Raw genomic sequence first — 14,574 nt, 5'->3', positions numbered from 1 at the left:
TACTGTGGATAGTGTAGTACTGTGGATAGTGTATTATAGTAGTTAAAGTACTGTGGATAGTGTAGTACTGTGGATAGTGTATTATGGTAGGTAATGTACTGTGGATAGTGTAGTACTGTGGATAGTGTATAATAGTAGGTAAAGTACTGTGGATAGTGTAGTACTGTGGATAGTGTATAATAGTAGGTAAAGTACTGTGGATAGTGTAGTACTGTGGATAGTGTATTATAGTAGGTAATGTACTGTGGATAGTGTAGTACTGTGGATAGTGTATAATAGTAGGTAAAGTACTGTGGATAGTGTAGTACTGTGGATAGTGTATAATAGTAGGTAAAGTACTGTGGATAGTGCAGTACTGTGGATAGTGTATAATAGTAGGTAAAGTACTGTGGATAGTGTAGTACTGTGGATAGTGTATTATAGTAGGTAAAGTACTGTGGATAGTGTATTATAGTAGGTAAAGTACTGTGGATAGTGTAGTACTGTGGATAGTGTAGTACTGTGGATAGTGTATTATAGTAGGTAAAGTACTGTGGATAGTGTAGTACTGTGGATAGTGTGTTATAGTAGGTAAAGTACTGTGGATAGTGTAGTACTGTGGATAGTGTATAATAGTAGGTAAAGTACTGTGGATAGTGCAGTACTGTGGATAGTGTATAATAGTAGGTAAAGTACTGTGGATAGTGTAGTACTGTGGATAGTGTATTATAGTAGGTAAAGTACTGTGGATAGTGTAGTACTGTGGATAGTGTATTATAGTAGGTAATGTACTGTCGATAGTGTAGTACTGTGGATAGTGTATAATAGTAGGTAAAGTACTGTGGATAGTGTAGTACTGTGGATAGTGTATAATAGTAGGTAAAGTACTGTGGATAGTGTAGTACTGTGGATAGTGTATAATAGTAGGTAAAGTACTGTGGATAGTGTAGTACTGTGGATAGTGTATTATAGTAGGTAATGTACTGTGGATAGTGTAGTACTGTGGATAGTGTATTATAGTAGGTAAAGTACTGTGGATAGTGCAGTACTGTGGATAGTGTATAATAGTAGGTAAAGTACTGTGGATAGTGTAGTACTGTGGATAGTGTATTATAGTAGGTAAAGTACTGTGGATAGTGTAGTACTGTGGATAGTGTATTATAGTAGGTAAAGTACTGTGGATAGTGTAGTACTGTGGATAGTGTATTATAGTAGGTAAAGTACTGTGGATAGTGTAGTACTGTGGATAGTGTATTATAGTAGGTAATGTACGGTGGATAGTGTATTATAGTAGGTAAAGTACTGTGGATAGTGTAGTACTGTGGATAGTGTATTATGGTAGGTAAAGTACTGTGGATAGTGCAGTACTGTGGATAGTGTATTATAGTAGGTAATGTACTGTGGATAGTGTAGTACTGTGGACAGTGTATTATAGTAGGTAAAGTACTGTGGATAGTGTAGTACTGTGGATAGTGTATTATGGTAGGTAAAGTACTGTGGATAGTGTAGTACTGTGGAGAGTGTATTATAGTAGGTAATGTACTGTGGATAGTGTATTATAGTAGGTAAAGTACTGTGGATAGTGTAGTACTGTGGATAGTGTATTATGGTAGGTAAAGTACTGTGGATAGTGTAGTACTGTGGAGAGTGTATTATAGTAGGTAATGTACTGTGGATAGTGTATTATAGTAGGTAAAGTACTGTGGATAGTGTAGTACTGTGGATAGTGTATTATGGTAGGTAAAGTACTGTGGATAGTGTAGTACTGTGGAGAGTGTATTATGGTAGGTAAAGTACTGTGGATAGTGTAGTACTGTGGAGAGTGTATTATAGTAGGTAATGTACTGTGGATAGTGTATTATAGTAGGTAAAGTACTGTGGATAGTGTAGTACTGTGGATAGTGTATTATGGTAGGTAAAGTACTGTGGATAGTGTAGTACTGTGGAGAGTGTATTATAGTAGGTAATGTACTGTGGATAGTGTATTATAGTAGGTAAAGTACTGTGGATAGTGTAGTACTGTGGATAGTGTATAATAGTAGGTAATGTACTGTGGATAGTGTAGTACTGTGGATAGTGTATTATAGTAGGTAAAGTACTGTGGATAGTGCAGTACTGTGGATAGTGTATTATAGTAGGTAAAGTACTGTGGATAGTGTAGTACTGTGGATAGTGTATTATAGTAGGTAAAGTACTGTGGATAGTGTAGTACTGTGGATAGTGTATTATAGTAGGTAATGTACGGTGGATAGTGTATTATAGTAGGTAAAGTACTGTGGATAGTGTAGTACTGTGGATAGTGTATTATGGTAGGTAAAGTACTGTGGATAGTGCAGTACTGTGGATAGTGTATTATAGTAGGTAATGTACTGTGGATAGTGTAGTACTGTGGACAGTGTATTATAGTAGGTAAAGTACTGTGGATAGTGTAGTACTGTGGATAGTGTATTATGGTAGGTAAAGTACTGTGGATAGTGTAGTACTGTGGAGAGTGTATTATAGTAGGTAATGTACTGTGGATAGTGTATTATAGTAGGTAAAGTACTGTGGATAGTGTAGTACTGTGGATAGTGTATTATGGTAGGTAAAGTACTGTGGATAGTGTAGTACTGTGGAGAGTGTATTATAGTAGGTAATGTACTGTGGATAGTGTATTATAGTAGGTAAAGTACTGTGGATAGTGTAGTACTGTGGATAGTGTATAATAGTAGGTAATGTACTGTGGATAGTGTAGTACTGTGGATAGTGTAGTACTGTGGATAGTGTATTATAGTAGGTAAAGTACTGTGGATAGTGCAGTACTGTGGATAGTGTATTATAGTAGGTAAAGTACTGTGGATAGTGTAGTACTGTGGATAGTGTATAATAGTAGGTAATGTAATGTAGTATTGCAGTATAGTTTTGTAGTCTCCCTGACTATAGAGACACAGCACAAAAGAAAATCCCACAGAGTGATAAGACTTAGTGTTTTTATTAATAATGTATTAATATTCACACTTTGTTCCAGTTTTATTGATCCCGACCAATCAGAGTAAAGCGCTTTACCTCCTGATGCATCAACTTACATCATCCATATTTACGCCGTTATTCCCATACAAAAGAACAAAGAAGGAATCATCGTATTAATTATCATCATTATTATCATCATAATCATTATCGTTATCATCATTATTATTATTATATACAGATTCTGTACAATGTTCAAAAGTTTTGGTAATATTCGAAAGTAAAGGCCAATGTGTAAAAGATTATTACAGTGATGCGTAAACACACACGCACGCCTTGTAATGCTCCTGTTACTATAGCGCAGTAGCATTATAGTGAAATGGACAATCAAGATGACTACAAAAAAAGATCATAGAAAAGAAATTTAAACAGTTGAACTTAAATATTTACACAAATTTTCCTTAAGCGGGAATAAAACCAGTGTTCAACTGTAATGTAAAGACAGGATCAGGGAATCTTATCTCATATGTCAACATACCTTGACTACTGTAAATCTAAGTTTATATCTATGATATACATAAATTAAAAAGAAGCTAAAAATGATAAGAATTATCAGGAGAAAATGCAAACTTACTGTTCTGCCTAAAAGCCATTTTATAAACTATAAACATACAGATAACATGACAAAATCAAGCGCATAAATAACTAAAATTATTCATTAAACTGGTTCATTAAATTGATTCTTTAAATTGATTCTTTTTCTTAATTCTTCATTCATTTAAACAATCAGTTAACAAATTAGCTTAGTGAATCCATCTAATGAATCAACTTAATAAATCACTTTCATTTAATGATAACTGATTCAATTAAGTAATATATATAAGGATGAATTACTTGTTAAAGTGATTCATTAAACTGAGTCATCAAAATGATTCTTTGAACATTTATTCTTTAAATCGATTCATAGTTTTCCGAATCAGTTTAATGAATCAGTCTGTTGAGATGAGTGTTAGGATTTTTAATTGACAAAATTAGTTTGGATAACTGAAAACACACACACACACACACACACACACATTCAGCAATTATTGCAAACCAGAATACAGTTTATATGTACAATGGTCAAACGTGCTAATTTAGCACCCACATTTAAAGAGTTTAATTGATAATTGATAAGTGTTGATTAATATTGATACATATCAGTATTAAAGATTAAAGACTCAAAAGAAATGTGTGAACAATAAAGTGTAATATTTTAGAATAAAAAGCACAGATAAGTGTTAATTAGTTTATCCAGCGTGAACAGTGAATCGCTAAATATGGAGGCAAAAACACAGTGAAATTAGCAACATCACTGCACCACACATACACACACCTGTATGTGTGTGCGTGTGTGTATGTGTGTGTGTGTGTGTGTTTGTGTATGTAAAACATTCCTGGTGTGCTAGGCCTTGGTTTATACAGTACATTAGCATGAGAAATAAGCTCAAGTTCAAGTAAAGCCAAAGTTCCTACGGCTCTGTCCCAAATGCTAGAATCAATCACTAGTTAGTGTGCTTACTATACCGTCAGCCATTTTGTCTCAGATCTAGAATTCATGTGTAGTTAGTGCTCTTTGTAAAATGTTTGCCTTTTTAACGCTCTGTCCCAAACACTAGAACAGATACACTCTGTTATAAAATCATGTCTTGCTGATGGTCTCATGCTGTGTCTGAGAAAGTGTGGGTATTACCCATAATGCACTGCGTATTGATGTTGATTTACAGATGTACCATTCAGATGAGTGTGAAATAAGGTGTAACGTTAAAGCTCTGTTATGTGGAATGTAGAGCTGGAGGTCACAGGTGTTTAGTGTCTCTGTCCTCAGTCACAAGTGTGTTGATTTATGTAGAGCGCTAATCTCACATGCTAACCACTAACTAGCCAATTCACTAGCAAAAGCTTAGTGTCATAGCCATTTCTTGTGGACACTATCCCAAACCACATGACATTAAACAACAATACTGTGGTTTGCATAAGTATTAACCCCCCGTGAACTTCTCCATATTTTGTAGTGTTAAAGCCTGGAAATGTCATTATATGTCATGAATCTACACAAAACAATGTTTTTTTTGGGTTTTTTTTAATTATGTTGGGGACTCAGCAAACATGTGGAAAAGGTTCTCTGGTTATCCACGTTGCTCATAACCCTGAGAACACACTGTGAAGCACGGTGGTGGTAGCATCATGTTGAGCATTTCCCTTGGCTTTGCTTCTCTGGCTAATCCTCTCTTTACCAGGTCAATGGGTGAATACTTATGCAAGGCACTGCTCTTAGCTTTTTGTGCTTTTGTTTCTTGGTTGTTCTAGTCCCCTAGATTTATCATTTTCTTATCATCCTAGTTTTTCTACTCCACCAATGTGTTGGTTTTCCTTTTCTTTGGTCTTTTTTGCCTAGTTCACTTATTTGTCCTACCCTCCCTATATTTCCTAGTCTGAAAATCATTACAAATAATACTTTTTCATAGAGTGTAAAGTTACTTAAAAGCTGTGTTAGAGATTTTATAGGTCAGGTTTTAGGTGAATGTGCTGATGCTGATACGCTAACTGCTAATTAGCCCATTAGCTAGCAAGCTATTAGCAGCAACAGCGGAAAGTTATGATGCTTTCTCCGTTCGAGTTTCAATATCTGTGTTACGAACTAAACATTTGGATCAAACACTAGTATTTGGGACACAGCCTAAATGGAAGTGGACTAACTGGTGCTAAATTGAATTGAAGAAAAGCAGCAACTGTATGTGTGTGCGCGTGTGTGTGTGTGTGTGTGTGCGAGAGAGAGCGAAGTATGAGAAGTGTGTATAGAGTGTGTCCTATTCAAACACGTCAAACACAATTTAAGGGAAACTTATTAAAGTGCCCTAAACACAACACAGTTAAGAAAAGCCGGCTCTTAAAGCTGCAGCGTCCTAAATCAGTATGTCTCTTAACTCTACTCAGGTAACAAGCGTGAATCTAAAAGCAAATAATCTACTATGGTTTATTATTATCACTTATCATGAGTAATAGTTCTGTCTTAACTACTAGTTTGCATATGTATGTTTTTGGAGATTTTTTTTATTTTTTTTTATTTTTTTTATACCTTGTTCAATTTTGTAAAAAGTGTACCAAAGGTCTGTCCTGTATATCAGGGAGGCATGTGCCGATATTAAAATTACCGCATCACGATAAGTGCTCAGCTTTTATCATGATTTACGATATTATTACGATCGTCAGTTTAAAAAATTACTTACTTTCATCAAAGTGACATTTTTTTTTCTCCACCGTGTTTCTCAAACCTTCAGCATCATTCACGTCCACCGAAGAGAATTATGGGATTGCGAGATTCTCTGAGAACCCTTTGAAGTCCTTTTTGCCAACTTCCTTGCTAAAGAGACAGACTTTATGTCACTGCCCGAGAATGCACCCTACTTAGGCAGCCTACTACACAATGGAACACAACAGCATTCAAAATATACAATATTTTAAAGTAGTAACAAAATGAAATGGCACAATGCGCTTTGTACTCGATTATCGGCTCATGCCTAATATCAAGTTATATGTGAAGTGTGTGTGTGTGTGTGTGTGTAGAAAGTGGTATTTACAACAGAGACAAGTGTCTCCACTTCCCAACATCCATCACTCGTTATTTCTTCCTCAATTTCCCCTCCTCATTATGTGTGTGTGTGTGTGTGTGTGTGTGTGTGTGTTAGTGTTTGTTCATGGGGGCTTTTGTCCCTCAGCTATAAATGTTAGAATGGTAAAATAGCTGAAATGTGAAAATGTAACCAGAATAAATAAACAAATAAATAAATAAATAGATAAATTAATTAATTAATTAATAGACTTCTACACATCATCGGCATTAGCATTAGCAACATCCGTACCAGCCTGGCTAATCACAATGTTATTGGTAGCATTATTGTGGTTGTTATTGTTTATTACCCTGTTAGCGTATCGTATGACTCATTCGCCATTGACCCAAAGGAAAAAGAGAGAGAGGACAGGAAAGAGAGAAAGTGAACAATCATTTTATCTGTCGTCTCTCCTCTCTCTCGCTCTCTTTTGTATAGTCGCTCACACGTTTCCAGATGGCCACTTGTCTAATCACTCCTCGGTAGCATGATCTTCACTTCCTTTGGTGCAAGAACACGGCGTTGTTTACAGGCACCAGGCTGGTGCAGTTAACCCCGCCTCCAGCTCCACCCCCATTCAGCCCTTTTGATCAAAGCCATTCATCCTCCCCCTCTCGTTTACTGTTCCATCCATCACTTCCTGTTGTGCGTCTACACATCCGACTCGATGCTGGAGAGTTTTTCGTACACATGGCCGTTGGTGCCGTTGAAAGGTCGCGGCGGCCCGAGAGCCGAGTGCTGATTGGTGAATCGAGATGAGGGAAGGAATGATGAAATCCCGGAAGGATTTCTCGGATCAGCACGCTGCTGCTTTTTCGTATAGTACGTTTTAGCGCCGTGCAGCAAGCACTGATCGTCTCCGAATGTCGGCACGAATGGATTGTGATTGGTGTGATCAGGGTAGAGTGATTTTGACAGGAAGTAAGGGTCTCTTTCCCCACGGAATGCACTCAGGGAGTGGTGGGCGGGGCTATAAAACTGCTGGGTGTCAAATAAATGGGAGAATGAGCCCTCCATACAGCGATCCTTCTCCTTCAAACTCACACTGCGAGGAGGCAGAAAACCCCCACCTACATCATCCATAGCCCCTCCCCCTGACCGCAAACTTAGCCCTTCGTCATCCCTGTGCAGGTCCATGAAGGCATCATACGAATGCTGCCTGCGTAAAGGTCTCGCGCTAAATGCTCTTCGCCGCTGTGATGGTGTTTGACCCCGCCCACTTATCTGATCAATTACATGATTGCTATCCTCGCTGATGTTGTACAAGTTGCCTGAACGCTTACAAGCTTCGCAACGCATGCATGTGGCTGAAGTGGGACGGCTGGCCCCGCCCCCAACTCCTGATGCCACACAGCTATTGCTTCCACCAGCTCCATAAGCCCCGCCCCCTGTGTGCTGTGCCATTCGTTTACTTCCTGCACTGCTCGCACGGCAATTTCGACACTCCCATTCCCCTCCTCCCACTTTAGACTCCACCTTTGGTGGTTTGCTTTTCAGGAAGTCATCTACAGGCACCAGGCTAGTGCAATTAGCCCCACCTCCAGCCCCACCCCCACTTGGCCCATCAGTCAAATCCACATGCTCCCATTGGGGCACGCCCTCTTTGGGACGGAACTGGTCCAGATAAAAGTCTCGAAGGCTTTCTTTGTCCTGGTACAGGAAGGACAAAGATCCACCTCCTCCTCTCATTTTGTGTTCTGACAGAGGCGGAGATACAGAGCGGTGTGCATGGTGACGGTGATGCCCATGGTGCGGTCTCCGTCGGTAACCAAGGTGGGCGTGGTCCAGTTCTCGGCGCGATTTGGCCGAAGCAGGCCGCTTCTTCAGACTGTCACCATGCTGCTTTCTCTTTCTGCTGTCGCTCTCCAGGTTACCGTAGGTTATGGTGTGAGTGGAAATGTCAGACATGTTGTCTCCATCGCCATAGCGATCATAGGCAGGGATGTAGCCTGAAGTCCCACCTTTAAAGGAGAACTTCCTGTATGGCTCTGGCAGTCCAAGTGGCGCATGTCCCTGCAGCAGGTCAAAGTTGCTCATGTTCCTGTGTGTGAGGGCGGAGCAGTCAAAAATGGCACCATCCAATGAGCTGCCAGAACCCAGGCTGGGGGCGGGGCCAGGGACAGAGCCCGAGCGTCGGTGCAGGTATAGGTCACTCTCGTTGCGGTGCAGGTTTCCGAAGGTGCGCTCGACCTGATCGATGTAGTCACTAAATGCATTATTGTCACTGTTCTCGGACAGGTACGGCACCCGGCACTCCGAGTGACGCCGCTGATCGCTGATGTCATAGACGGACGAGTCGCGGCGTAGGTAGTCGAGTGCGCTGTGGGGGGAGCCGTTCACCCCGGACAAGGATGCCATGTTTTTAGCTGTGCGCAGCAGACGCAGGATGTTGGAGTGCGTGTTGTTTATGGTGGTTGAAGGAGAATTCAGAGCTGAACTCTTGTTTTCAATCTCAACACCGTGGATGCAGCTGTACACTTCCTGCAAGAGAGAGAGAGAGAGAGAGAGAGAGAGAGAGTTATAAGTAAGAGAAACAGAAAGAAAGTGAGAGTAGGGACAGCACCAAAATGGCTGAAGTTCTAGTAAATAAACTAACTAGTCATAGGTGGGAGCATTCAGGAAAGAGCCAAAAAGGCCACTGTTTCAGTCTGAGCACTAGCTAGTGATGAACTCTAGTATTTGGAACAGAGCCAGAATGGCCGACATTCCAGTAAGACTGCAAACTAATGACGAATTCTTGACTTTGGGACAGCGCCAAAATGGCCACGGTAAGCTTGTGATGTTCTAGTATTTGGGAAAGAGCCGGAGCTTTGCCGAGGGATGGAGAGAATGTACAGTGATAACAGTGTCATAAATGTGTGACTGTGAGTGTGATTTTCTGAAAAAAAAATACAGAGGAAACATGTTAGCATCCATAATAAACAAACAGTGAGTGTGCTAACAGAAAACATATGTGACACGCAAATGTTCATCGCTGCATGAGCACACGTGTGTGTGTGTGTGTGTGTGTGTATGTATATTAAAATTAAAACTCTTATTCAGATATGATGTCTCATTAGAGATTTTAAATCCTGATCCAGGTGAACAGTTAGCATAGCAGTTTAGCTTAATATGTTGAATTACCTGCACTTTACCTGAACTAGCTGCTTCTTTACAATCTTATTTATTACTCAAAACAGGTGGAATATTATAATGTTTTAAATGAGTAAAGTGATACACTTTTTAACATTTTTTTGCAGTTTCCTTCCTGCTAGTCATTGACACTATGTTAGCATGTCAAACAGTAAGGAGGTAAACAAACGATATGCAGCAGATCGTGATTCATCAGCTATGAATCCATTTGTTCTGGCCACTGTGTGTGTGTGTGTGTGTGTGTGTGTGTGTGTGTTAGTGAGTGAAGCTAATTTTATTTGAGCTTCCTACTTGTTATGTGAGCAGAACGTGTAGATGCTAATGGATTTGGCCCCAGGGTCAGAAAACAACACACACACACACACACACACACACACACACATACACACTATAAACCCATTACTGATGTGTTTTGACCACATAACTATGGGCTTCATCTCATTACCACACTACACACACTTCACAACCTCAGAGGAGATTCCCTTAGGGCTCTTTATATTAATCTTATCGAAACACAATGTAAAACCAACACACACACACACACACACACACACAAACACACACACACACACACACAAAGAAATCTGACTCTTCTGCTAAAACTCAAACTACAGCTGCATTAAGAAAAGCAATGTAATGCAATATGATACACACACACACACTCTCACACATACACATACACACACACGCAAACTTGATGATGCACAGAAGGTGTTATAAACTGAATGTTTGGATCAAACCCTAGCGTTTGGAACACAGCCTTAATATAAATAATGGAATAATTGGTGCTTAACTTAATTGAAGAAAAGCAGTAACTGTGTGTGTGTGTGTGTGTGTGTGTGTGTTTGTGAATCGTCACCTTAAATTATGAACTGAACTGAATTTTCAACCCCAATTTTAAACTCAAGAATTTTAAACTCTGAACTAAAGTCAATTTTGAACTTAACTGTTGACCTGAAAGTGAATTGAAGGGGAAGTGAAGTGAAGGTGAATTTTCCAAGTAAAAGTTGAAATGAAAGTGAATTTAAAGTGTAAAATTTTAAACTGAAGTGATTTTAAAAAAATTAAAGTAAATTGACACTGAATTCTGAGCTGAAGTTTAGAGCTGAAATCGAATACTGAGATCTGGAAAACTAAATAAGTGTTAAAATCAATCTGTTTCCAAAAAGTATTAAAACTTTCAGTTAATGCATTTGTTTAGATTCACTACTAGTCAGTGAAGCTGTTTAGAAGCTAGTCATTTAAAATGATTATGGTCACATGTCGAGGAAAGGCGTACATGTGTGTGTGTGTGTGTGTGTGTCTCACCCTGCTGATGGTGAAGGTGAGGCCGGGTTTTCCAGAACACACTCCCATGCAGCAGAAGCGCAGGTGTGAGTAGAAGATGTGCTCGGCAATGAAGGTGATTAGCGACAGGGCCATGGCCGCCCCCAGCATGTAGAACACACCTGCCATGTTATCCACGTCCAGCTGACTGCTCATCACCTCGTTCTTCTCGTGGTGACAGATCCCTGTGAGCCAGAGCGCCTCGAGCTCCTCCATCTCTCCTACACACACACACACACACACACACACATACACACACACAGGAGGAGCATAAATCAATGTTGTTTTACAGTTCTCTAAGGTTTTAGAGTGTGTGTGTGTGTGTGTGTGTGTGTGTTTACCGTCTCCGAACAGCTGCAGGATGGCCAGGTCCACGTGTCTCTTCCAGCCCGAGTCTTTCTGGATGGCGATGCCGTATCCGGTCGAAGCGAACACTTTCCCGGAGCCGATCGTCACCAGCTTGCAGCCTTCGTCACGACCCGCCATGTAGTTCAGCACGGCAGCGTCGTATATAAACGCGTCCAGCTTCCTAAAATGCACACACATCATTACACATGCTTTACTTCTCCGAGATTTATCTTGTTTTCAATCTGGCAGAACCCAAATTAGTTGTGTTAGAAGTTGATGCTAAATGTAAGTAAAGTGTAATTATATACATGTATGCATATTCAGACCTCAGATTTAACTCTTGAGTGATATTCAGAAGTTACATGAGATTCACGCATGGGGCAGAGTTTGTCAAAAACAGAGGCATGTCTCAGTTACGCATGTTCCTGACCTTGAAATTAAGCGATTTTTTTTTTGCACAATATCAGCCCAAGCAAGGATCAGTATTGCATCTGACTCGTGATTAAATAATAATATCGCTTTTTTTTTTAGCAAGAAAGTTTATTTTTTCATAAGGAGGACATCAGAGGAGATGGCTCTTAAACAGAAACATTGCTTATCTCAAGGAGTGAATCTTTATAGATAAAATTATGGATGAAGTTAAAGTTTCTCTGGAAGTGTAGCAGATGAGTGCTTGGTCAGCTTATCCTTTAAACCATAGGCATGTTTTCTTTACAGCAGAGCGTATCAAATTAACACAAATACTGACATTATTTAATTAATTCAACAAATCAAAAAAATCTGGCATCCTTGGAGGCATGAACTGGTATTTTTAATAATATGAAAATTGACTTAAGCAGGTATGTATCCAGACTCTGAATATTGATGTAATTTTTGGACTTAGGTCACTGTCTCTGAACACAGTGCTAAGTAGCTAGCTAAGAGTTTACTTACTAGCCTACAGTCTTAGCTTAGTTAGTGTTAAATATCTGTCATTTGTTGCATTTATAAGGCTTATTAAGCTAACATTAACTTTAGTAAGCAAGTGTATCTTACTGCTGTATATATAGATTTATGTAAGACATGGAGTGCGTGACCGTGGATTCTGGTTCTGACCCGGCTTTCAGGCTCTGCAGAGCTTCATCCACATTGCGCTGGTGGAATTTCACCATGTACGAGTGCATCTCCTTATAGTTGTTACGGATATTCCGCTCTGTACTGCCGTTTGGCACAGTCCCAAACCGAAACGGAGGAGAGAAGTCATTAGGTCTCTGGAACTGAAAGAGAACAAGAGAACCAGGAGAAAAAAGTAAGAGATAGAGATATTAAAATAATACAAAATTGTTGGGTTTTTTTTATTGACTGAATGTTATAGGGACAATGTTGCACAACATATACACAACTCAGAAACACTAGCAACTTGTTTATTAGAATTATTCTGACTCTTGTTATGACTGTGTACCTTTTTGTCACTGAGGCCTGAGACCTGGTCGACGTACTCCTCCTGGATCATGAAAGCTGCGAGGTTGGCAGTGTAGCTGGCCAGGAAGATCACAGCAAAGAAAGCCCACACGGACACCATGATCTTACTGGTAGTTCCTCTGGGGTTCTGCACAGGAACCGAGTTGTTAAACACCAAACCCCACAGCAGCCAGATCGCCTTTCCAATAGTGAATGAAGGACCACCAGGCTCTGGGGAAAAAACATTATAGTTGATGATTAATGGTTTAGGTAACACTCATGCTAATAATTAACTAATTTAAACTGAGAGAGAATGAACCATCTCTTTCTGTCTCTTGGTTCAGTTAATTAAATCCAAGATAGCTTTATTGGCATGAGTGTTATTTCAATTATTAATCAGACAATGAGCCTAAGATAGACAGACCCAGAGACCGATTTTTAAAAATAGGGGACTCACCTCTTCCGTCGGCAAGGCAGCGGTTGTAGCCCACAGGACTGAAATACTCAAACACAAACACAGCGATGGCAGAAACCAGCAGCAGCATGACGAACATCATCACCCACACGTCTGCACTGAAGGGCTCTGAACACACACACACACACACACACACACACACACACCAACTTCAGCACTTCTAAGTAAATTCTCCACACCACAGACACCACAGAGTATTTTGGGGTACAGCAGGAAAATCTGCAGTTATAAAAGGAGTAGTAGAGTGTTCTGTAGTATATTTTAGTAGCTTTTCACCCAGGAATGCCGATGGTGACACAGTGCCGTTGCTACGGGAGACCATGACACTGATTCCAGTCTCAATGAAAGGCACAGAGAAGTCGATGACCTCCGACCTTTCCTCATTTATAGTGAGAGAACCAACAGCCATGTGAGCGTTTTTCACCACCACCTAGAGTGGAAGATAAAGAGCCATTATTTATACCTCACAATAAAGTTCGTTTGGTATAATAGCTGATGTACACCAAGGAGGAGAAACAAGAGAAAGCAGCTGAGAAACCAGTGAGGAGTTAATCCCTAACTCCTAAAACATAAAGCCCTAACCCCAGGCCCTAAATCTAAACTCAAGCCCCTGACCCCAAACTCCCAAACACATACCCTGCAACTCTACTACCACTAACAGTAAACCCTAAACCTACACTAAATTTGAGTTCAATGTGTCTTTCTATACCTTTAACCCTATCAATCTAATCCTATATCCTACACTTAAACCCTAATTCTGACTCTAAGCCATTACCCTAAACCCTAATCTCAATCCATACCACCTTAACACTAATCCTAACTCTCAGCCAAAGCCTATCCAAAATCCTTGAACATAAGAGTCATTTCTCTTTCCCTAAGTCCTAAACCCTAACTCTCTATCATTAATGAGACACAACCATGAGAGAAAAAGAACAGAACGAGGAAAAGTGAAAGTGGGTTATCACACTAGGTCACGCTGGAAATAGACATTCTACTTACCATACTCCCTCCCTCTCTGTCTCCGTCTCTCCCCCCCCTTATCTCTCTCTCTCTCTCTCTCTCTCTCTCTCTCTCTCTCTGTCTCTCTCTCTGTCTCTCTCTGTCTCTCTCTCTGTCTCTCTCACTCTGTCTCTGTCTCTTTCTCACTGTTTAGCCCTACATACATTATAGCGAGACAAAACAGAGCCTATGTACAAGGTGTGTATGTGTTTGTGTGTGAGAGAGATTCATCCCTTCATTCATTCGTCTTGTTTCTGTCTGTCTCTCTGTGTCCACCCT

The 14,574-nt window shown here is 40.1% G+C and overlaps 1 protein-coding gene across 1 annotated transcript in view; it reads right to left on the bottom strand.

Moving 5' to 3' along the window:
* Positions 1 to 2,941: 2,941 nt before the first annotated feature.
* The window catches only part of grin2ba (glutamate receptor, ionotropic, N-methyl D-aspartate 2B, genome duplicate a), a 51,002-nt gene continuing 39,369 nt past the window's right edge, over positions 2,942 to 14,574 (bottom strand). Inside the window, exons 10-16 of the mRNA XM_053231510.1 lie at positions 13,573 to 13,726; positions 13,279 to 13,404; positions 12,823 to 13,052; positions 12,477 to 12,637; positions 11,375 to 11,562; positions 11,016 to 11,254; positions 2,942 to 9,056 (exon numbers count right to left, since the gene is read on the bottom strand). Coding sequence (XP_053087485.1) covers positions 7,227 to 9,056; positions 11,016 to 11,254; positions 11,375 to 11,562; positions 12,477 to 12,637; positions 12,823 to 13,052; positions 13,279 to 13,404; positions 13,573 to 13,726 — 2,928 coding nt within the window. The 3' untranslated portion in view covers positions 2,942 to 7,226. The remainder of the gene's footprint in view (positions 9,057 to 11,015; positions 11,255 to 11,374; positions 11,563 to 12,476; positions 12,638 to 12,822; positions 13,053 to 13,278; positions 13,405 to 13,572; positions 13,727 to 14,574) is intronic.

The sequence above is a fragment of the Pangasianodon hypophthalmus genome, chromosome 29, assembly GCF_027358585.1.
Source record: "Pangasianodon hypophthalmus isolate fPanHyp1 chromosome 29, fPanHyp1.pri, whole genome shotgun sequence".
NCBI lineage: Eukaryota > Metazoa > Chordata > Actinopteri > Siluriformes > Pangasiidae > Pangasianodon > Pangasianodon hypophthalmus.
Note: the sequence above shows the minus strand (reverse complement) of the source record. Positions and strands in the feature narration are given on the sequence as shown.